Source organism: Hyperoodon ampullatus (genome assembly GCF_949752795.1).
Source record: "Hyperoodon ampullatus genome assembly, chromosome: 13".
Lineage (NCBI taxonomy): Eukaryota > Metazoa > Chordata > Mammalia > Artiodactyla > Ziphiidae > Hyperoodon > Hyperoodon ampullatus.
In genome coordinates, this window is record NC_136926.1 from 44,921,417 (window position 1) to 44,946,879 (window position 25,463).

The 25,463-nt window shown below is 42.3% G+C and overlaps 1 protein-coding gene across 1 annotated transcript in view; it reads right to left on the reverse strand.

The window, feature by feature from the left end:
• CDH2 (cadherin 2) overlaps positions 1-25,463 on the reverse strand; it is a gene marked incomplete at both ends in the record, with an annotated part of 215,368 nt that overhangs the window by 176,538 nt on the left and 13,367 nt on the right. Inside the window, one exon of the mRNA XM_079717757.1 lies at positions 8,276-8,387. Coding sequence (XP_079573883.1) covers positions 8,276-8,387 — 112 coding nt within the window. The remainder of the gene's footprint in view (positions 1-8,275; positions 8,388-25,463) is intronic.

Genomic DNA, 25,463 nt, shown 5'->3' on the forward strand with positions numbered 1-25,463 from the left:
CGTCCAGCTACCACCATGCTGAGAAATCCATGGTGAATTCTCAGTCCTCATCTGAGCTGACCCGTCAGTAGCATTTGGCACAGGTGGTCACTCCCTCCCTGTGAAACACTCCCTCATTTGCCTTTGAAGACACCACATCCTACTGATTTTTCCCCTAACTCTCTGGTCACTCTTTCTCGGTCTCCATTCCTCCTCTTTTTTTCCTTTTGAGTCATATCTTTAAAATAAGAAATCATAACTGTAAAGGGATGAAAAAGCTCCTGCATAAAATTTTAACAGCCATATATCCCAAATATTTGAGACCCTAGTCAAAAACTATCTAAATTTTAGAGGAAATGCCCATTATCACGTTGATAAAGGCATAAAACCAATCTTTGGGGTTTTTTTTAAATTTTATTTTTATTGAAGTAGAGTTGATTTACAATGTAAACTTATTTTTTAAGTTTTTAAGTTTTTTTATTGTAGTATAATTGCTTTACAATGTTGTGTTAGTTTCTGCTGTACAATGAAGTGAATCAGCTATATGTATACTTATGTCCCCTCCCTCTTGGACCTCCCTCCCCACTCCATCCCACCCATCTAGGTCATCAAAGAGCAAGATGAACCTATCTTCAGGGCAGGAATAGAAACGCAGACATAGAGAACGGACGGGTGGACACAGGGGGCAAGGGGAGGGTGGGATGAATTGGAAGATTAGGTTTGACATAAATACGCTCCCATGTGTGAAACAGATAGTTAGTGGGAACCTGCTGCTGTGTTCATGTCTACTGTACAGCAAGGTGATTCAGTTATACATATATGTACCTCTCTATATACATTCTTTTTCATATTCTTTTCCATTATGGTTTATCGTAAGATATTGCGTATAGTTCCCTGTGCTATAAAGTAGGACCTTGTTGTTTATCTCCATACCACCTCTTAATCCTGACTTCCTAACCCTGGAGTGCTCAAAGGCGCCATATGAAACCATTTCTTTCTCTCTTCGGTTCTCTCCTCCTCACACTTAGTGAAAATCCTCTTATGATTTCACCCTGGGTCATGGCTTTCCTTCATACACTTAGGACTCCCCATTCTAGAGCCCAGCCCACTCCACTAAACCCCAAACCCACAACTCAATGTCTTCTTACCTATCTTTGATATTCATCTCCACACACTCAAACCAAGTTCCCGATCGTTCCCATCTCAGTGACTACTGTCCTACCCAGGGTTCAGACCAAATATCACAGAGTCATCCTTGACCCCTCTTTTCTCACAACCAATCCATCAAATCCTGTCAGCTCTACTGCCAAAACATATTCCGAGAACAAAGTTGGACATCTATCTCACACTACATTCAAAAATTAACTCAAAATGGGTCAGTGATCTGAATAGAAGAGCTAAAATCATAAAAACCTTAGAAGAAAACACAGGAATAAATCTTTATGACCTTGGATTTTACAATGGATTCTTAGATGTGACACCAAAAGCAAGAGCAATAAGAGGAAAAACAGGCAACTTGTACCTCGTCAAAGTTAGAAACTTTTTGCATAAAAGAACGTTATCAAGAAAATGAAAAGACAGCCCAGAGAATGGGAGAAATACTTACAAATCATCTATCTGATAAGGGTCTAGTATCCAGAATACATAAAAACTTTTACAACTCAGAAATGAAAAGCAAACAATTAAAAACTGGGCAAAGGACCTTTCTTTAAAGAAGATATACTAATGATACACATGAGAAGATTCTCAACATTATTAGTTGTTCGGGAAATGCGATTCACAACCACAAAGAGGTACCACTTCACACTCACTAGGATGGTTACTATCAAAATAAACAGAAAACAACAAGTTCTGGTGAGAATGCTGAACAATTGGAACGCTTGCATAGTGCTGGTGGGAAGGCAAAATGATTCAGCTGCTGTGGAGAACGGTTTGTCAGTTCCTCAAAAAGTTAAACACAGAATTACCATACGACCTCTTAATTCCATTCCCAGGTATATACCCAAAAGAATTGAAAAAAGGTACTCAAAAAAGTCTATGTATACCCATGTTCAAACCAGCGCTGTTCACAATAGCCAAAAGGTGATAAGATCCCAGATGTCCATCCATTAATGATGGGTAAACAAATTGTAAACTATATACACATATACATAGGTACAATGGAATACTAACAGTCGTAAGACGGAATGATGTACTGATACATGCTACAATCTGGATGAACCTCCAAAACATGCTAAACTGAAAGAAGCCAGACACAAAAGATCTGTGGAACTGAAGAGGATTTTGGAGAAAATGCTTAATGGATAAGGAGTTTTACTTAGAAGTGGTAAAAATTATTTGGAACTAGATAGAGGCGGTGCTTACAAAACACCGAAAGGCACTAAATTCCATTGAATGGTTCACTTTTAAATGGTTAATTTTATGTTATGTGAATTTCACTTCAATAAATTACTTTTTTACTATTCAGAGTCCACCCCCTTTTCTTACCTCTACAACTACTACCTTGGTTCAAGTCACTGTCTTCTCTCACCTAGATTATCACTAGCCTCCTACTTTGTCTCCTCTTCCCCTCATATCCCCTTTGGGGTTTTTCTCAACACAACAGCGAGAATAATACTATTTTGTCAGTCAGATCATGTCTTTCCTCTGCTGAAAGCCTTGTGATAGCTTTTTACCTCCTAGTAGTTAAAGCCTATGTCCTCACGGTGGTCTACAGGACCCCACACAACGTGGCCCGCCACTGCTCCAGCCTCATCTGACTTCACCCCCTACTACTCTGCCCCTTCCGCTCTCCATGTCTTGTCACATGGAGGCTCTTTGCTGCCCCTTCAACATTTCAGACACAATCCTGCCTCAGGGCCTTTGCACTTGCTGTTTGCTGTTATTTCAAATGTTCCTCTCCCAGTTATCTATAGCTCTTGGACCATGTGCAACATCAATACTTATTCAAATGTCTCCTATGCAATGACACCTCCCCGACCATCCTATTTAAACAACAAAACCACACATTCTCTCTATTTCCCTTCTCTGCATTAGTTTTCACCATAGCATCTAGCATAAAGTAAATTTTACTTACTTATTGTGTTTATTTTCTGCCCTCCACCAGATGCTTACTAGACAGGCTAAAAGGACAGACCGAGAGGGGCTCCCTGATCTTCGGAGGACAGATTTTTAAACCGTTCAGTGCCTGCTTGCTGATACGTTTGCACAGGTGAGGTGTGACTTACTTTCTTTATCACAGATCTGGCTGCTAGTTTGTGAGACGGCAGACCTCAGCTACTCCAGATTACTGAAGGCTATGTATAACTGCAAAAGGACTTCGAAAAAAAAAAAGAGAGACCAACCAAACTGGCTTATCTTGGTTTGCAGCAGTGCATTAAGAAACCTGGACCTAAAATACATCACATTGAAAGGGATATAAAAAATTCCAAGTCTTGAATAAAGTCTCAATGATTACGATGAAAACAAGGATGAAATTTCTTAGTTCTTATGTTGATCTTATTACATCTTTAATAGTTCTTTAAAAAATAAATGTCACAAGGTATTAAAAAAAAAGTTCTCCACCCCTGAGAATCTCTATTTCATTTGTAACTCCTAAAAGCCTATCATCAATATCCAAGAGAACAATTTCAGTCCTTAACACCTTTTCCCACAATCAATTGGGAATCAGTAAAGTGTAAAGGGCTGCCCAACAGTATAAACAAGATGCTTAGAAACCTACCTTTTAAATATCTTAAAACATTTACACATTCAATAACAACAAAAAAAGATTTATCAAAATGTAAAAAAAAACACACTAATTTAAACAAAAGCCAAGGTTTCCTAACATATTCATACAAGCCTGGAACACAGCAGAACTGCTTAAAATATAGATGGCTTCCCAATTCAGTAATGTGTAACATACACAAGCACTTATATTACTAAAAAAGTAGTGCAGTTGTATAGTCCTACTAGATAATAAAAAAATTTCAGTACTGGTATCTAAAGATACCATATGACAGCTTCCTCTCAGCATGTTAATGCAGACGAGCCTCAATCAGTAAGTAAACTAATCTAAATCAAATTCCATCTAGTTGAAAATAATCATCATGGGCTGCCCAGAGTTGGTGAGTCTGAATGCATTACTGAAGAGCTTCTTGGTAATTGCAGGTTGCTATTTATGTTGACCGGAGTTGGAGGAGTTTACTTAGCGAGATGTCTAAGCATGCGGACCACCAATGCAAAACACACAGGAAAATCACTCTTCACATCCAGCCTAAAAACAGCTTAGATGCTCTCTGCTGATATTGCAGCATGGTTGTTATTTCCTAGTGTCAGATACACTGCTGGTGACAGAATGAAAATTTATGATTGCAGTTATTTTATTTCAAGTAATGTGCTCCCATAAGAGATTTTTTCTAGTTCAGTGGAGTGTAAGTTAAATATTCAAGACTAAATATTATTTTCTAAAGCCCTAAATGTTTCTGCTTGTAAACAGGTATGCACAAAATACTCATAGTGACAATCACTGAGAGATATTTTTTAATCATAGGGGGGTTTGTTTGCCTTAGCGTCACCAATTCCCAAATACGTCTAGTAACACGGAAACCATAGTGTTAAGTGGGAAATAAAGAAGACCACCTCTAAGATAAACTTGTCATGAGACACATGGACAGGGAGGCTAGCTCTCACTCTTCCCTGTGTTATTGCATAATGGCTTTTTATCATCATCATCATCATCACTAAATTAGGTATCAGAAACCTGGGTTCTAACTCCAGATCTATAGTTAACAATCTAAGGAACTGTACAGTCATGGGAAAAGCCTATTATGTCTCTGAGATACAATTTGCTTACCTGTAAAATGAGGGGGTTGGCAAGAAATGCTTTTAAAACAGAATAGAAAAATGCAAGGTAAAAATGACTACCTAAACGTATTAAAATTGATCCTAATTTACAAAAGGCAAACAGAGAATACCACAGGATAAAAAAGGAATGTTTTTCACCTGAGGGGAAGTAGGAAAATGAAAAACATTGTAAAATTCAATGGTAATGAGGTTGGAGAAAAGAACTAACATACTTGCAGCCCTGAAGAGTTCTACAAAAATGCAAAAAAAAAAAAAAAAATACACTCTCCATTCCCTTTGGCCTAGTAATTTTACTTTTGAACACAAATCCCCAAAGAAAATATCCCTAAAGAAAAATCAGGGTTTGCTAAAAACGAATCTCCACAGCAGCACAATATGTAAGAGAAAAACTGGAAACCACCTGTAAGTGCAAAAATAGAGGCACAGTTAAGTAAGATCTGGTTTTGCTAACAAAATGGAACAGAGAGAGGCCTAGATAACCATTTTTTTGAAGTACTGACCTCTTTTCAAAAGAGTGGAAATATTCAACATGATATAATGTGAAACGTGAAGGTTTATCACAAAATACATTTGCCCTCTTTATGATTTTACCAAAAACTCACTGATGAAAACCGTAAGAGAAAGTGGAGGGATAGCACTAGCTCATTGGGTCCAGTCTTTCTATGAAATTCATTACAACAGCAGAAAATAGAAGGGGAGGATGGGGAGAAGAGGACGCTCTTCAGACTAGAGCCCGCTGTTCTAACATGACTATAACACTGTCTCTCTCTATCCAATGCTTGATGTTTCTCAAGCACCTTCACAAAGATTGTGACTTCACTGTTTGAAAAAGAATCAGCTTTCATGGCACTTATACACCCAAATGTTAAACTTTTGTACAAGTCTCGTGCACCAGGAACGTACGCTATGAAACCATCCTATACATACGGTTGGACTACTGTCCTCCTTTCCCCAAATGTCATCAGTGGGAAATTAAAGGAAGCATCAAGAGTTAGGAGTCATGACTTCAACAGGTTTTTAGACTCTAATGTCAACCTTAATATGGTAGAACCTGCCATGAGGCAAATGCCTTGGAAAACTGTTGCATATTCATTATGCACAATTACTTCTTTCCTTGAACACTGTAAATCATAAAACCATGGCAAGAGTGATCACTCTGGTTGGCCTTGCAATAGAGTCCTCTCAGCTTTAGAATATACACGGTGAATGGACTTAGCGCAGAACGTAGAATTCGTGAATATAATTATGGTATGGTATTTATTTGGGTTCAGTGGACACACCCAACTTTGGATTATCATCTCACTAAAAACTCCAAAAAGACAGAAAAGGTAATAAATAAATAAATAAATAGAATTCTTCTAAGTAACAATTCCCCCAAATAAATATAACCGGTGACAACACTCTTGTAAAAAGGAATGTTGATGTTTCACAAAAGCCTTCCTCCTTCCAAAGAAAAAAGTTTTTTCTACGTATCAATACTATGAACTTTATGTTTCACACATTGAGATGCTGGTGTTCTTTAACATATTCTATGAATGATAAAGAAAAAAAATAATGGTGTGTCAGGAGAGAAACAGTTTTATCAAAAAGGCTAAAAGATAAAAATGGTAATAACTGGGCATACGGAAAGCGCAGAAATTTTACCAGACACTGTCATACACACTCCCCTCAGAGATGGCTAGAGCACAAAGTCAGAAGTATTTTCAATCTTTTATATTTACAAGTCTAGCAAAGTCCCAAGTTTCTAGGTTATACTAAAATGACACTGGCAATCAGCTGTGTCCGGTTTCTACTGTCACCAGCATTATCTAATAACTAAAAAACAGGCTTTCATTTTCAAAACTATTCGGCATGCCAATGTATTTCATCTTAAATCAATGGCTTCTAGAGACAGACCATGTGTTTATTTGTAACCAGCAAATTTCAACAAGCTTTTAGAAGGAGAAAGTAGGAGAAGGAATTATCCATTTAAAAATGTATCTCAAAAATAAAATGCAACAAATTCCACTGACATTTTTGCTCTGCCTGAATTATTCTTTAGAATCATATCAATATATTTTTTCAGCATTCAAATAATATTTAAGGTCACATAGGTCCTAGGATGCCACATAATAATTTACAGATTTAAAGAAAACGTCAAATGTGCAGAACTCTGAGACTTGCATTAAGTAAAAAAAAATCTACACATTTTGATTTGAATTAAACCTCTATCGCATCAACCATTAACCACTAGATGAGATAGCAATTCAGCATTGAGACAGACTGATTTAACATTTACTCATTAAAATACCATGTGATGAGGCAGGGACGGGAGGATGTCTTTAAATAAAAAATCAACTTCAGAAAGATCACATAGGTGTTAAGCAAATCACAATCAGAACAGAAATGAAAATAAAAGATAACCTGCACCACAGATGCTTAGTAGGGTCCATTTACATTTCAAAGTCCTCTGTCTATGGTATTCTTAAGTATGGTACCACTAAGGTTTGTCAGAGCTACAGAGACACTTCAATTAAGGCTGTGTGGTAGAGCCCTGTGTAAATTAATTAGTTGAGGTCGCTCAGATTTTCTAAAAGCGACTGTCTAAAACAGGCTCAGAGAGATGCACGATTTGTGGGAAATTAGAACCTAAATACAACTTCTTAATCAATTCTTCTTGCTTTCCTATTTCAATGACATTTTGTGTAATGATAAGTAAGTCCATGAAAATATTACTACCCAAAATTTTACTTGCTTTCAATTAGAGGTAACAGAAGCGACTTTGAATTTTGCTTTTGATTTCAAGTTTTATTTCAGATTTAATCTAGACTTATTGGCAAGAGTTTTCATATGATAACTATGATGACCTTGATCCATATTTAGACAGGAGATGAGTCTATATTGGAAATTCACATATATTACGACTAAAGCAGCTATCTAGTAATTTCTATAAACAATGGCATAATAAAAATATGGATTTCATGCTCCTGTCTTGAGACTTTACCTGCTAAATCTGTTCATTATAATTTTGCTAAATATTAAAGTTTGCCATGTCTCAGCAGAGATAATATTATAGCCATTTCTTTGATTCAAAATACTAAGTAGATGATAGCTGTAAATAATTTTTAAAAGCAGAAGAATCAGATATTTGGTAAATATGATTTTTCAACATAAGTAAAATGTAGGCAGAAAATTGTAAATATTAATTGTGTGATGGTTTCCACTGTAAGTGAAAAATGAAAGCTCTCTGATGTTTTCAAGAGATCGGGAGCCTTCCAGTTATGTACATAAGAGATTCGTGAGCTCTTCTGTAATCCTAAAATAAAGTCCCTACAGTTTCATTATAGGGACAGTGAAAAATTCATACTTATTGTACAGTAGAGATCATTTAGAGACTTTTTCAACTGCAGCGTGGAACAGTGTTTCAAGAGCACAGACGCTGTGCGTACAAATGTATCTTTTGAGATCCTACCATTGAGAAGAGGCTGTCCTTCGAGCACATCCTGGGACAAGACTGCACTGTAAACATCTTCAGGAAATCCAGTCTTGCATAATGCGATCTCACCAGAAGCCTCCACAGACGCCTGCAACACAAGGACAAAAATGTGTGCGGTGATTGCCACCTCCTTCAACCGAGAAACATCCCACTTGGCATAAAGCCTTGCTTTTCCCACCATTTTGTACAAATAACCCCTTTGTTTTCAGAGTGGTTGCGATTAGAGTGTAGAGGTCAAAGGGTTAATCTTTTTGATAACTAGGGTAGAAGAAACAAATCCCACTTGTCCAGTAAAATCTAAATAATACAGATTCCAGGTTCTTCTAAGGGCTGAACATTTCCATTAAAATGGTCATTGTGAATGAAAAACTCAAGTGAAGCAGGAGGTGGGGGGACAGCCCAAGAGTTTTGAGGCTCCACAAATCACCGTCACTAACTTAACTTCGCAAGAAACATGTATACGTTTGAGTATATTGATTTTTATATTCTCGTCTAATTCTCTATGAAGTTTGTTTCAATATACCCTTGAATTAAAAAACAAAATTTCAATATACTTACTGCAGGATATAGAGTGTCTTATACCAAGTAAAACCAGTCAATCGAAAGTATATATTTCTCTAGACTCACAGACACAGATAGAAAACAAACTTATGGTCACCAAAGGGGAAAGGCAGGGGAAGGATAAATTAGGAGTTTGGGATTAACAGATACACACCACTATATATAAATTAGATAAAAAACAAGGACCTACTGTATGGCACAGGGAACTATATTCAATATCGTCTAATAACCTATAAGGGAAAAGAATCTGAAAAAGAATATATATATATATAAAACTGATCACTTTGCTGTACACCTGAAACTAACACAACATTGTAAGTCAACTATACTTCAATTAAGAAAAAAAGTGTATCTTTCTCTAATTTGATCAAGGGCAAGAACACATTAAAAATGTAAATAAAAATTAATATAATTATGTTTCCTTTTTATACTTAAAAATGAGAAAGTCACTCTCTCTTGCCGTGTTCTTCTGTCTCATCACATACACAGCTAACTACCCAGTGGGCTGAAATCTCCATCATACCAAGTGCTATCCACCTGCCGCCACCGTCCCCACCCCAAGTTAATTTCCCTACTTCCTACTGACATCATCACAGGATGATTAAGCCTCAGTAGAACTCATGCAGCATTTACGTTAATTATAAAAATCTTTACCCGGCCCTGATGGGGATCCAAATACAGGAGGAAGAGAGTGGACAGAAGCTGCCTGAAGGAGGGATTTCAAAAGCTCCAGGGCCAGCCTTAGGAGCAGTCTGCACTGGGGAGGAGAACCAGAAACTGGGACGAAGGAGAAAGGGAGGTCCCAGAAATAGGGAGACCTCAAAACAGTTGTCTGAATGAAGCCAATCAGCACAGCTTCACAACTGAAGGACTTCCTGGATGATGCATGGGAAGTATTGCAAATACTGAAGTTGCAAGAATCCAGACTAATCTAGTATTTAAAGGATTCTTTTCAGATCCGAGAAAATCAAGAGAAAAGGACATTTGGACTTTGTTAAATCTCACACAGTATCTAATCTCAAAAACGTATTTGGAGCAACAGTGAGATATTAGGTCAGACCCATCAAATTAGCAAACAATATTAAGTCTGTTAAGGGCAAGAGAAGATTGTCTCAAGTCAAGGATACAGAGCAATCAACCCCCTTACACAGGTATCACCTTGGAGTGCAATTCAGAAAATCCTAGTAAAGGTAAAAGTAGACATATCCTACATGGCAGGTATATTCCCTGGGAAACTCTCCCATGGGCGCCCCTGTCAACATGTGCAGCAATGTTCACTGCAGCATGGTTGTAACTGCAGGACCTAGAAACTACCTAAACGCCCATCAATAGGAGAAATGGACCAATAAATTTTCACTTAGTCAAAAAAAAAAAAAACATTAAAGTAGAAGAATTGGAGCTACATCTATCCACAAGGTTCCATCTCAAAACAAATACTCAGTTTCTTTAACTTTCATGTAAGGTCAAAAGAAAAATTTAATTATAAATCAACCTAGGAACGACTATTATCCTTAGTAAGTTCAGAAATCTATTCATACGACATCCCACATTCAGACTGGCAACAAGGTGCACTGCAGTCTAAATCGTGCAAACAAAACCCAAAAATCCAAATCATGATTGATGACTGTTTTTATATATAAGGTATGAATTGAAAGGCTAATGTACAACATACATATGTAGTAAGAATATAAAAATATACAAAGTAGCGATAAGCACCAAATTTAGGAGAGTCGCTACCCCGGGGGGAAGGTGAGTCAGGAAAAGCATCAGGAAGAATCCTACAGGCAGCTTTGATTTTATTTATCATAATTCATTTCTTTCTAAAAGAACCTAAAGCAAACAGGGTAAAATGTGAAGGTGTGCACAGACATGTGGGTGCAAAGTATATCATTCCCTGTATACCCTGCCTGCTCTACATATTTCAAAGTGAGAAAGAGAAAATCGCTAGGACTCTGAGAAGTAAGAACTTGGGCCTCCAACAGCCATCGAGTTTGGGACACAGGTTGATATTTTGCTACTTGCCAGCTGCAAACATCCAGGCATTTATACTGGCCCTGGCAAAGAGCATGCTCTTCTAGTTAACTTTTAGCTAACTTTTAAAACAAACAAAGGGAAGTCCCAAGTTCGCCATATAAGTTGGACCAATGTGTTCTAAATCTGTGTCCCAGTGACAGGTTAGGGGTTAAGGGGCCTTTTTACCTCCAGCCTTCCCGCTACAGAGGGGAGCCGTGGTGGGGATCCAACCCCAGGAGGTAGATGGGAACAGAGCTCGGAGCGGGCAGCAGGCCAGAGACAAACAAGGGTCACATTCCATCCTGTGGGCGGTAGGGTTAGGGCAGCGTGTGGTTTTCTAGGTGAACTCTCAGAGGGCAATGAAGTCTACAGACTAGAGGAAAACTGTCATCTCTTCTTTAACTCCACTCCTAGTGTCTTGTTTTCTTGTGGATCTGCCCTAAGGGAGAGGAATAAGCAGCAACGTGCTCCCCATCCGAACCCACAGGAATGGGAATTCAAGGCCACATCAAGTCCATCCGTAACACCGTGAATGTTCACCTCTGAGCTTCCGTCTCCGCCTTATCCCCGAAAAGGGAACTTCTGTCCCCCTTCTCCTAATCAAGGAAAAGAGCATCTACTACCCGCACAGGGTGGCTATGAGAATTCCTGAAACCGTGTTTGTAAAGCACATCTCTAACAAATGCTGGCTACCAATATTAAACAGCCATGGGCGTCCTGTATTACTTTATGAGATTTTCATATTTTTAAACAACTGAAACTTTTCTGAAGTCTTCTTCCCCAAGACAAAATGGACCCACAAAATAACATGCTATTATTATTCTATAATGTGTTTTCTTTTTTTTTTTTTTTTTTTTTTGCGGTACGCTGGCCTCTCACTGCTGTGGCCTCTCCTGTTGGGGAGCACAGGCTCCGGACGCGCAGGCTCAGTGGCCATGGCTCACGGGCCCAGCCACTCCGCAGCACGCGGGATCCTCCCGGACCGGGGCACGAACCCGTGTCCCCTGAATCGGCAGGTGGACTCTCAACCACTGTGCCACCAGGGAAGCCCCTATAATGTGTTTTCTTAAAAACAGGCTCCATAAAATTATTCAAGTATATATTTCTCCCTATTAATTTATTATTAGTTTCCCCTCTTAATATTCAGTCCAGGAATAACAAAATTAACATGTTCCTAAAGCAGACAGGAAGCACTGAAATGAATACAATCTCCAAACAGGTCTTTTGTAGATGCATGGATATCTCATCTAATGCTCACAGCAACCTTACAAAACAGGGGCTGGGACTAAGTCTGGGATCATGCGAGACGCCGGAGCTGGTGACACAACCCATCCAGGGAAGCCAAGTCCAACTCATGAAGCCTCTAGTGCCAACAGCTTTTTGGACATTGAAAGTTTTGTAGTCTCACCCATAATGCTTCAACGTTCTCCAACATTCATTCTCAACCCGGGGTGGTACTGCCCCCTCAGGGGACATCTGGCAACATCTGGACACATTTGTCATTGAAACTGGAAGAGGGGATGCCACTGGCTTTTAGTGGCCAGAGGCCGGGGATGCTGCCAACCATTACACAATGCCCAGGACAGCCCCTACCACAGAGAATTAACCAGCCCCAGATGTCAATAGGGCCAATGGTGTGACACCCTGCTCCACAGCGACCCAGAAAACCAGTGACCACTACCCTTAACACCCCCAGCAGTGCGGAGCTCTCTATCTATCCCAACAGCCCAAGAAACTCTTACTGGAACGTTCTCCTTTTCCGAAAGCCCAAAGCCAGCTCCTGTGGCTTCCCCCCGACACTAACTCATCACTGCGGGGACCAGGAGGAGGGCTCCAGAAGTTCAAAGAGAGGAAGCCTCCTCTCAGGAAGTTCCGTGGGGCTTCCCTGGTGGCGCAGTGGTTGAGAGTCCGCCTGCCGATGCAGGGGACACGGGTTCATGCCCGGGTCCGGGAGGATCCCACATGCCGCGGAGCGGCTGGGCCCGTGAGCCATGGCCGCTGAGCCTGCGCGTCCGGAGCCTGTGCTCCGCAACGGGAGAGGCCACAGCAGAGAGAGGCCCGCGTACCGCAATTAAAAAAAAAAAAAAAAAAAAAAAAAAATTCCGTGTACAAGGAGGGGGCAGTGAATCGCATGCATTTTCCTAACTTGAATAACGTAGGTCTCAGCACCCGGGTTCTGTAAAGGGCCAGAGAGTGAATATTTGAGGCTTTTCAGGTCACAGGGTCTCCACTGAACCTACTCGGCTCTGCTGCCGAAGTGCAAAAGTGGACAATCAGTAGATGAATAAACATGGTTCTGGTCATTCACATAAAACTTCATTCATGGACATAAAAATTGAAATTTCATATAATTTTCAAGGGTCAAAAGTTATTATTATTCTTACGATTTTTTAAAAAAAGCATTTAAAAATGTGAAAAAGATTCTTGGCCATACAAACTCAGGCACCAGGACTGAAGTTTGTGGATCCCTGGAATAGGACGCTAAGTTTTATAAAACACCACCATCTCGCTTAATTCTCACAATAGCCCCCGAGGGGACTGTAATTATCCGAATTTTACAAATAAGCAAACAGATTCTCCCTCAGAGGTGAATACCCAGGACCTCACCTCCAGGAAGAGGAAAAGGCAAGATTCTAATCCTCTAGTCTTGCCAAGTAGGACAAATAGTTACCATTCTTTGCAGAAACATGTATTGAGTGTCTACTTGCCACGGGAAACAGGAGGAAACACAGCCCTGCACTTAGGAAGTTCAAGGCTTCAAGTGAGAGCAAAATAGAGATAATTGCAAATAGAAAGTGGCAGTGAGAGGTAGAGGGATGCTGAGGGCACGGGGAGAGCCCGGGGCAGGGATCTGGGGGCCTCCCAAGGCGAGTCCAGGAGGAGTCAGGCAGTGGGGGGCAGGGAAGCCATCCCAGGCAGTCACTGCTTGAGCCAGAACAAGGCAGCAAGAAACAGCACACTGCCTGGGGAATTACAATGAGTTCAGTGTCACGGGAGTCCAAGAAGCAAGGCAGGGAGTCAAAAGTTGAGGCTGGAGAGTTAGACAGTGTTAGATCATAGACGGCTGGGGGCTTGGGGTTATCCTGTTGGCTGTGGGGAGCCAGGCACACATTTTCAGCACAGGCAGATCGTGTTTGATAGAGAATTCTCTGATGCTTCGTGGGAAGCGTGTGTGTCTTGTTGGGGGGCAACAAGTGACAGGTTGGCGACAGTTAGGGCACAGACTTGAATCAGGCAGGGGCTGCGGGAATGAGAAAGGGGCAATTGTATCAATATGCAGACAGTTAAAATTGATTCCTCGGCAGGGACTCGAGTGGAAGGGAGGGAGGGGAGGGAGGGAGGGAGGAAGGAGGTTTTGCCCTCCTCCTCCGTGTTTCCAGCTGAGTGACCGTGGACATGAGTGGCACAAACTAAGAAAGATAATCGCAAAATTATAACGTCAGGAACAAAGTGCTAAAGCAGCAGAATGGGATGATAAATCTGCCTGTAGAAATCAAAGAAGACTCCATAGCTACAGTGACATTTAGGCTCTGCCTTTAAAGATGATTAAAATTTTGCCAGGAGAAAGAGGAGGAAGTGGAAAAGGGCATCCCAGGCAAAAGGTACAGCACAGACAAAGGCCTTGTTGATTTATATTGAGCGCGCAGTCAACCCAGACAACCCAGGTCTTTTTTACCAGGCAACTGTTAAGTACTGGCTTCCAGTATCTTTGCTCTGACTTGGGGCCCTGAGGGGTAGCAATTACATTTAACCCTCCAAGACTTGATCTTGATAAATTAATAATCCCATCCAGATTTAGTCATTCCTCCCGGCTGTCTGGATCACCCCAATGTCTTCATAATGATGCTACTCAGATGCTAAAGACAGGGCATGACACATGCCCAGACATGACCCTTCCCACTGACCCAGAGCCATAAACCAGGCTCTGAAGAGGGACAGCCCAGACTTTCAACACGCCAGACTGCCTGAGTTTGAATCCTGCCCATCACTTACTATCTGGGAGACCTCAGAAGTCCCAGTTCCCCCATGTGTACAATATGTATATTGAGACAGCACCCACGCACAGGGCAGGTGTGAGGATTAAACGAGATCACGTGTAAAGCACTTAGAATAGTGTCTGGCACATGGTTATTCAGTGTATTAGCCCTGAGTAATATCAGTATTGATACTATGATGACAACATGGTCCTACCTCGTACATCTGTCCTAAAGCCCAGTCATTCCCAACTTACTCGGCATAGCAAGTAATCTGGGACATTCACCAAAAATTCTGATTCCTGGGTCCCAACCCAAGACTCACTAACACAGAATCTTAAGAGCTGTGGTTGATAAATCAGTATGTTTAACAAGTGCCCGTGCAGCACTGGGCAGCCACACATCCAACCCAATACCTCCATCTCCCCAAACCTTTCTGAACTCCAGTATGGGCATGCCTACCTTTCCACCCTAGTCTCCAAGTTGAATAACTTTGCAACAAAAGGGAATAAAGAAACAATTATTTTTTTCTGTTCTGAACAAGTCCATGCTGTCTTCTAGTTACTGTGTACATCTGAAAATGAAAATGGCAAGCCAACCTTTCCTCATTACTGGCTGGAGAATTCTGCCCCAGGGCAGCATGGGGCCCTCTATTCTTTTGTTTGAACACCACATTTTCTGGATTTGGCTTTTCTTTTTTTTTTTTTTTTTTGCGGTACGCGGGCCTCTCACTGCTGTGGCCTCTCCCGTTGCGGAGCACAGGCTCCGGACGCGCAGGCTCAGCGGCCATGGCTCACGGGCCCAGCCGCTCCGCGGCATGTGGGATCTTCCCAGACCGGGGCACGAACCCGCGTCCCCTGCATCGGCAGGCGGACTCTCAACCACTGCGCCATCAGGGAAGCCCTGGCTTTTCTTTTAATTGGGACATTAACCCATCCCCAGTCCATTAGTAATTCCCCTGTTCTCCACAGTTCTTCCAAGATGAAAGCAGTGGGCAAGTCCTCCTGGCCCACCAGGATGAAATTCACGCTGGCCAGAGGATCCCAACTCATTTAGTGCTGCTCTGCGTGCTCATACAACCAGCTCACCTATCCTGAGTTTCAATTTCCTCTTACAAGTATTTGCTCTACTCTTCCCAGGCTGAAGATCGCCCTCCTTGTCTAAAAAGGACAAGCATAATTGGAGCGGAGAAGTTCTGCGGGCCTGTTAGGATTGGTCTGTCTGTTCCGGTTCTGAATCCACAGTGACATCGCTTTTTATTCTCGTTATGATTTTCCCATAGTCTCAGTACCACGAGCTTTCAAGCTGAGTCCACTACTCTTTGAGGTTCCTATTACCGTGTTTCTTTTTTATAGTCTTCCTTGGTCACTGGCTCTGCTTTCCAATTTCCTCCAAGTCACTCCTGAATCCAAGCTCTTAAAATATTCCACTGAAGCCAGAGTGGGCCTTTCCATCCCCCTCTTCTTCCTGATCAAGATCTGTCACGGTGACCGGCTCAACGTTTCACAGCTGAAAGCAGCCCAAACCTAATGGAAACTTTCTCTATCCTTTCTGGCTCTGAAGACAGCCTACCTAAAACCTAGGCTCTGCTGATTATCATAAACTCTTTAAGTTTAATCAATTGAATGTTTGCGCTCCCCCCCCCCACCGCCAAACATCAATTTCTTCCTTTTTTCCCTTTCAGATGGTCAGAATCTACTAACAAGTAAAGTACTGAGAAGGTAGATGATCAAATGCAGTCCACAAAGCTGGAAAACTCTTTTTGCTTTATATGTCTGGTTCCCCTTATTCTTTACGGAAACAAAGGCAGGAATGTGTGGTAGTTAAGACGGGGCCTCCAAGCAAACCTGATTAGGTTTAAATCCTGGCTCCCCTCTGGCTACCTATGTGACCTTGACAAGCATTATAAATTTATCTGTGCCTCCACCTCTTCCATAATAATAATAATAATATGGAGAAGAAGAAGGGGGGAGGGGAAGGGGGGAGGAGAAGAAGAAGAATAGTAGTACTGGTCTCATAGGATTGCTATGAAGCATAGCAACAATACCCGATTCACCATAAGACAAGGGTTAGCTATTGTCATGATATTGTTGGGGTTTTTTTGTGAAGACTTTTATCTCTTTGCTACATAAATACCCGAGAAATATTTTTAAAGAATTTTGTGAAGTAGGAATACTGAAAAGAAACCAAGGTGATGCACTGTTGGTGGGTATGTAAATAGATACAGCCACTATGGAGAACAGTATGGAGGTTCCTTAAAAAACTAAAAATAGAATTACCATATGACCCAGCAAGCCCACTACTGGGCATATACCCAGAGAAAACCATAATTCAAAAAGACATGCACCCCCAATGTTCACTGCAGCACTATTTACAATAGTCAGGTCATGGAAGCAACCTAAATGCCCATCGACAGACAAATGGATAAAGATGTGGTATACATATACAATGGAATATTACTCAGCCATAAAAAGGAACGAAATTGGGTCAGTTGTAGAGACGTGGATGGATCTAGAGACTGTCATATGGAGTGAAATAAGTCAGAAAAAGAAAAACAAATATCATATATTAACACATATACGTGGAATCTAGAAAAATGGTACAGATGAACCGGTTTGCAGGGCAGAAATAGAGACACAGAAGTACAGAACAAATGTATGGACACCAAGGGTGGGAAGTGGTGGGGGGTGTGTGCTGGTGTGATGAATTGGGAGATTGGGATTGACATGTATACAGTGATACGTATAAAACAGATAACAAATAAGAACCTGCTGTATAAAAAATTTTAAAAAAAAGAAACCAAGGTGACAAAGAATAAAACTTCATTCACAAACATGTACAAAAGAAAACAAGTGAAATTCCTTTCATAACAGGTGATGTGTGGGTGTGGGTGGGTAGCGGTGGTGGGGGGGCAGCTCTGATGATGCTTTTATTATGCCTGTATGTCTTCCAAACAATATAAGCAAATATAAGCAATTAGTGAAGACACTTTTAAAGCAGTTAGTGGGGTACATGGTAATAGAATAATGGAACACTTCAAGACCAATTCTGCATGACTAATTTTTTTTCAATGTTTAAATCCAATTTATCACCATACATTTGCCAGATTCTCTACATTTCACAGGATTCCATCCATGACGTGGGAGGCTATGTTAAGAAGATTATTCAAGAGCTAGTGCCACTCTTTAAAGATCTTTCTCTGCATAAGTCATGCCACTGACGACACTTTGAATTTCATACCCCTGGAAATATACAGAAGTTTAACCCTGGACTTTGATATTTTTGTTTTGTCACATACTGTCCTGGAGAGAGAGCACAGCGCTTTGAACAGGTTAACTCTTTCTTGCCTTCATAATACAACCTAGACCACCTTAGGTGCAGGGGTCACACTGCCCCCTGTGACCCACCTCGTGTCCATCTTTATTTCAATTCTGTTATAAGTACAGGTCCTTGAATATCTCTGGTATCAGTGCTTTTATTTTTTTCTGATTTTCATTTCTTTTAATCAAGTAAGGACAAAGAGAGTCAAACAGCGGTGTTGATGCTGGTCCAGGAACCTGACAACTGTGCTGACCTTGAACTCTGAGCTGGAAGACAGCACTGCAGTACAAACGCTTGACAGACAAAAATCAGAGTGCCTCATCGGAGATGCAGTTTAGAGTGTGGGCTTCTCAGGAGTTGAACCTATCAGACCTTAGGACCATATACAAACATGCAGCAAGTCAAGTCCACAGAGGTCTGTGTGGTCGCTGATCTCTTCAGCCCCTGTGAGGGGAGGCTTCCTAGGCATCAAGACTTTGTGGAATGGAGTCTCAAAAGATAGACAGGAGTTTACAATAAGCATCTGGATGTTTAATGTCAGGGGTAGCAACACTACACCTACAGATTAACTTGGCTTATAAAAGTATAACATAATCATGAGACAGTGGCTCCGGCAGTTATGCAATTAAACTGCCACTGAAAGTTCCAGAAGTGCCTACAGCAATTCCAGTAGACGTGGCCAATCCTGCCTTTGATTGATTTTGCCCCATCAACTCATTACACTCAGCAGAGACTGCAACATGCTTTTACACAAGGTTCAAAATATCATCAAGTAGTAGAGTACGTAGCATCAGACTGTGGTTATAATCAACTTGGAAATTAACTAAATACACTGAATATTGGTGATTGCTAATATTTACTGAGTGCCTAGGAACGGTGCTACAATGCTTTCCATGAATATATCTCAACAATCTTTACAACAACCCTACAAGGTAGGTACTATTACTACTGCTGTTTCGCAGGTAAGGAAGCAAACTGAAGGGAAATCGCCATGGGTCATTTAGCTAGTCAATTTACGGATGATATTCAAACCTACACCAAAAGGCTTTGGGGACCACTGTTAGCCACTGCCCCATCTCACACACACACACATGCACACACACACACAAACCATCAGGAAGCATCCTAAGACATTGGCTAAAGGCTGGAAATTGTCCTATAATAATTAAGACCAAGTGACAAATCTACCTGCTGCCACTGTGAATTTTTTCCTAAAATATGATTCTCAAATATGATTGTGATATACGTTAACAGAATAATTACAGTGTTTCTGTTCACCATGTGAAAAAAACGGAGAGAAGACATCAGGTCAAACTTTTATAAACATCTTGTTTTTTAAGTCACCCCACTCCCCGCCCTACTCGGCCTCCACCATAATCAACCCCAAACTCTTCTAAAAGCACACATGGAAAATTATCAGTAAATACCCACCATGGTGAGTATATTCATTTTCAGTAGGCGATATATCGATGAGGGCATAATTACAGCCTGTGATAGACTCTTTGTACACTTTCTGTACCCCACACTCCTTGGTCTTCATGTACAATTATGTCCGTTTCATAAAACCTGGATCATGATTTCACTTTTTAAAAATGGTTACCAGTGCTTCTAGTCCCTGTAACTCTGATTCAATTTGAATAGCTGGCCATGGTGATGATTTATCTAATTCTGAGTCCTTGATGAGATAATTATCAAGACAATTATACCATTATTCTTGTGAGAAAATCACATTCACAGCACAGCCTCCAGAAATGTGCTGCCATGAAGAGGGCTCTGTCAATAACGTCAGAGTTCCAAGCCATTCCTGAACCTGCTCCCAAAGCAGCACCCTGCCCGGCGGTGTTCTAGGTTAAGCCATGAAGAAGCCAGCGCACCAGCCCTGCATGCTAACCCACAGGTTACAGGGCTAATATCACCAGTTCCAGGTTCAACTTGGGGGGACTGAAGACTAGCATTTCTTCCACCTATGGTTATCTTGAGTAGTTTAAGTCTGGCATTTGGACAATTGCACTGTATAACCTGTAGAGGGGGAGTGCATCTTCCCTTCTCGAAGCTTCTTTCCGTGTGGAAGGAACTCTGCTTTTCTAATACTCTCATCTGTTTCCACTCCACCTGTCAGTCAGGCTCTGAACAGCAGTTCTCAAAGTGTGGTCTCGGGATCCCTATGGGTTCCCAAGATCCTTCCAGGGAAACTGAAAAGGCAAAACTACTTCCATAATATAACAATATTCTTATCCTTTCCACTCGCATTCTCTCACGAGTGTCAAGTGGAGTTTTCCAAAGGGTGAGTGATGTGTCGTACCTTCACAGAGTAAACACAGAAGCAGATACAGGAAACCCACTGTCTTCTATTAAGTCAGACATGGAGATGTGCAAAAATACAAAAGCACAATGCTACTCTTCCTACTAATTTCATTGTTCTGCTTTGGAAAATATAGTTATTTTTCATAAAAATTGGTATTTGTGTTACATAATGGGTTTAATACTTTTAAATGAATTAAATCAATACCATACAATTTCCTCAGTTTAATTTCTAATATGCTAAACAACGGTAGATATTACCCACATTATAGAAGCTCATTGGGGCACTTAATGATTTTTAAGAGTGTAAAAGGGCCCTGAGACCAAGAAATGTGTGAACTGCTACCCTAGAGAGAAGAGGGACGAACTGAACTTATCTAAAGGCTGAATTCGAAATAACAATCTCGGCACCTGGTGCCCGGCTCTGCCCCCTACTCCTCCCACCTGGGAGTCGCAGGTCCACAGAGAACAAGCGTGGTGATCTCATTTTCCACGCTGGAAGCTCACAGATCCCCTGCAGCACTTGTAGATGGGGGGCAGCACCACCTGCAACTGAGTGAGCTTCTCTATGGAATTCTGGAGTTCCATAGTGGCAATAGACAAGCCCACGGATAAAGGCCATGCCTTCCAGCCCAGATCTCACCAGGACCATGGTGAGATTTTCCTTTCCTAACTGTTGACTCTTATGGCTTCTATTTCACTCTGTTCAGAACCTGGTTCAGGGAGGAAAGGTCCCATTTATTGGGCCCCTTCAAAGACTTAGGCATTTGGTGTACTCTCTGGAGACTTTGAGAAATAATAAAAAAAGGAATCCAGTGCTGGGGAAGAAAACAGTCCCGGAGGCACTGGGGTTCTGGGCAGGGGAGAAAGGGTGCTTTCCTAGGGCCCTGCCTGTTTTTCAACTTGGTGGTTTGTAGTCTTGATTGTGCAGTGTGGTGGGTTTTTATAGTTGGGCAGGTAGCTTTTAACATCAAGAGGCTTTAGTTCCTAAACCACAGGGTATTTTGATCGTGATGTGTGACCACAACTTACGGCGGTTATTCTCTAGGAAAGTGCTTGTTTACAGAGGTAGGGCCCAGAGCAAAGACAGTGGGCTTCAGGGAAGGCCATGGACCAAGGAGACAGGCCACGCGGTGACCTTAGCCAAATGGCAAAGGCCTTTGGGTGAGGGCTGTAGCAGCACGGCCTTGGTAAAGGTCTGAGGCAGCTCAGGACTGCTGGGGGTGCCCGTGAATGAGCAGAGATAGCTGAGGCACAGAAAAAGGGGATTATTTCAACATCTCCTGCCTAAAGACTAGTGAGCAGAACAATATTTGCTATTTTTAAATGGCAGTGAACTCAAGAGCCTTGTGGAGGTTCTCACTTCAAATAATGAATGACAGGTCTAGGAGGGCAGCACTGGATTGTCTGCCTCTAATTCTGCTCTGCATTCGGAGGCCAAAGAAGGCACATCTTGGCTTCTTGTAACCTGACCACAGGCTCAAGGGCCAGCCTCCACCAAGCAGTCTGGACTGATCTTTATAAACTGAGAAATCTTCCCCTGCAGATGGCCTTTTTTGGCCAAAGCAACCCCACAGCAAGTGGTGAGAGACAGAAAACACCTGCTCCCAAGACAGAGCATCCCCCAGTCATCTACCCAACAGAGCCCACACTGGGGACAGTGGCGGGCTGACAGCCTCAAGGTGCTCACAGGGGAAGGCCAGGTAGAAGGTTTGAATGTGCTGGTTGCAAATCAAAATTCATCTGGGAGAGGCTCCCTGTGGGAGGTTAAATTTAGCATTCTCTATTTATCTGGGGGGAGGGGACCCACCTGTGCCTTCTGGGTTTTCTTTCAGGAAGCTGGCATTTGAGATACTGCCACCTATGTGCAAGGTTCAGAAATACCCCCGGTGGCGATCCCCATCTTTTCGGAGGTGCCCTTCCTTCTCGTCCAGCATATTCTGTCTCTGTAAGTCTCCATTTCCCCTTTGACCTCTGTTTAGTTCAAAGGTCACGACTTACAGACAAGAGGCTTAGCCCCATTAGCATTGGGGAAAGACTCAACCAGGGAAGGTTCTTGCCACCCATGGTGAGTCCTTCCCTCAGATGTCACCCGCTTCCTATCATGGTCTTTGGGACATTTAAGAACAGGCTCTGGGGTCATAATGTCGCCTAGAAAAACTTTCCTAGGATCAGGATTGGTTTGCTTTCCAACTTTGTAGGCTGCACAACTACAGGCATACGCAGCTTTATTGCACTCTGCAGTTACTGATTTTCTTTTTTACAAATGGAAGGTTTGTGGCAACCGTGCATTGTCAGATGACGGTTAGCATTTTTTAGCAATAAAGTCTTTTTTTTTTTTTTTTTTTGCTGTACACGGGCCTCTCACTGTTGTGGCCTCTCCCGTTGCAGAGCACAGGCTCCGGATGCGCAGGCTCAGCGGCCATGGCTCACGGGGCCCAGCCGCTCCGCGGCACGTGGGATCTTCCCGGACCAGGGCACGAACCCGCGTCCCTTGCATCGGCCGGCGGACTCTCAACCACTGCGCCACCAGGGAAGCCCTAAAGTCTTTTATGATGAAGGCATGTACATTGCGTTTGTAGACATAATGCTATTGCACGCTTAAAAGACCACAGTATAGTGTACACATAACTTTTATATGCACTAGGAAACCAAAAAATTTGTGACTACATTTACTACGGTATTTGCTTTATCACACTGCTCTGGAATCTAACACACAGTATCTCCGAGATGTGCCCACACTGCTGTGACCATCTTGCATGCTGCATTAGGTTTGAGGACTCTTTATAAAGTAAAGCTATTGATCGTCCAAGACTTCATGAAGTCGGGAGCAAGACTGTCCTGAGAGAGTCCATCTCTCCCTCTGAGGGTGACTGCCACTCTTTGGGATGAGCACACACTTGATGGGTAAGAACATAATAAACTCAATGGTTAATTCAAACTCTGCGGAAGGTTTAGTGGAACCCTTACTCCCTCCTTCCATATAGAGCTACACGAGCAACGTCCCACCTCCACCCACCCCCCAACCTCTGTCAATCTTTCTGATCAGTTTGGATGAAACGACTGGGCACACAGAGCCTGGTCCCTTCCTCACCTCTTTTCTGTTGGGAGCCCAGCCTCCTTCCACAGCGCAAATGTTGCTATGCTGTAGATGACCTTAAAACAGCAGGATCCCTAGGTGGGAAGCTGGCTCTCATCCAGCACCACTAAAGGTGGGAGGTGGGTATAGGGGGAGGGGAATTAATTCAGCGACCCTATATATGTTCTACCCTCGTCTTTCTCAGTAATAAAGGTTGTATTGTGGTTCTCTATCTGCTGACTCTTTTGTCTTATTTATCCAGAACTTAGATGGATAAGAAGCACTATTTATTAGGTCTCTTCAAAGACACCAAAATTACCAGGAAGGTGTCAACATTACTGAATAGTCAAAGGCCAAGGCTGAAGATCAAAAAGAAGCCAGGCCAAATAACATCCTTAGACCGCCAGCAGGGCCACAAGACCACTAGGATGGCTGGACACTGAGGGTCTGAGAGTAGACAAACAAGTCTCTTCAAGTGCTCGGGGAAGCCCAAGTCCTGGGAACAGAGAATCAAATGTGCCTCTGCATCGATGGGTGTCTACAGTTCAGGGCCAAGCCGGCTTGAGGTCGGGAAAAACAGGGCATTCACAGCACTGTCAACCAATCATCAGTTACCTGCATCTCTTAAAATCACCACTAGGGGTTGTTTGGCCAGAGACAGAAATCACCTACTTCCACAGCAGCCTAGCCTAATACTGGCTCAGTGTTAGATTTTCCCATTCATAAGGCCAAAGGTTGCTCCCTGGAATTGAGATCCTTGAAGTCTTCATTCTAGAGTCCAAATTCTCCTCCTGGCTGCAATCCTACAAAATCTTGAATAGAAAGACTTATCTTGCTCCCCCTGGGTCAGCTCTTGGAGACTTCCAAGGACCTGATTGTTACCAGGGAGGAAGAAATACTCAAACCCTGGGAGGTTCCTAGAGGTGTGCCTTTGGGTTAAGCCAGGCTGCATTCAGACTTTTGTAAAATGGATGATGATAATGATGCTGACTTATCTCAGGAGCCTGAGGTGAGGATTACATAAGACAATGCAGGCAGCCTGCTTGGCCTGGCACATAGTAAGCACTCCACAAATAATAGATTTAATCATGAGTCAGCTTTCCAGAAGGCTCACACTCCTTGGAAAGATACTATACAAACCATGACTGAAAACGTTAGGCAAAGAGAATGGGCAACAAATAGCAAGGACAAGCTACAGACGAGTTACAAACTTCATTCCATGGACTAGGGCTCTGCAGACACCGCAAGGAAGACGGAAAGGCCAGAACATATATAAAAACACAATCTCCATCGTGTTAGTAACCAAAAGAATACAAATTGAAACCAAAAAGAGATATCATTATGCAGTCCACCAGGTCGTTAAAAATGTTAAAGCTTAACTAGAGTATGTATACTAAGATTATGGAAAAAGAAAAGTATGTACATGGTGCTGGTGGACCAGTTTGAGAACAACGCTTGCAGTAGCTGGTAAAGAAGAACAGGCACGGGCTTCCCTGGTGGCGCAGTGGTTGAGAGTCCGCCTGCTGATGCAGGGGACACGGGTTCGTGCCCCGGTCTGGGAAGATCCCACATGTCGCGGAGCCGGTAGGCCCGTGAGCCATGGCCGCTGAGCCTGCGCGTCCGGAGCCTGTGCTCCGCAACGGGAGAGGCCACAACAGTGAGAGGCCCGCGTACCGCAAAAAAAAAAAAAAAAAGAAGAAGAACAGGCACATAACTTGTAACCCAGCAATCCTACTCCTTGGGACATACCCCAGAGCAGACCAGCATTCCATCACTGGGAGCTTGCTGGAGATGTACTGAATCAGGAACTCAGGGGATCGGGCCAGGAATCTATGTTTAAACAAGCTTTAGGTGATTTTTATATAAGCTAAAATTTGGGAAATGCAGCCCTAGAGTATCCCTGGCACTTATGACC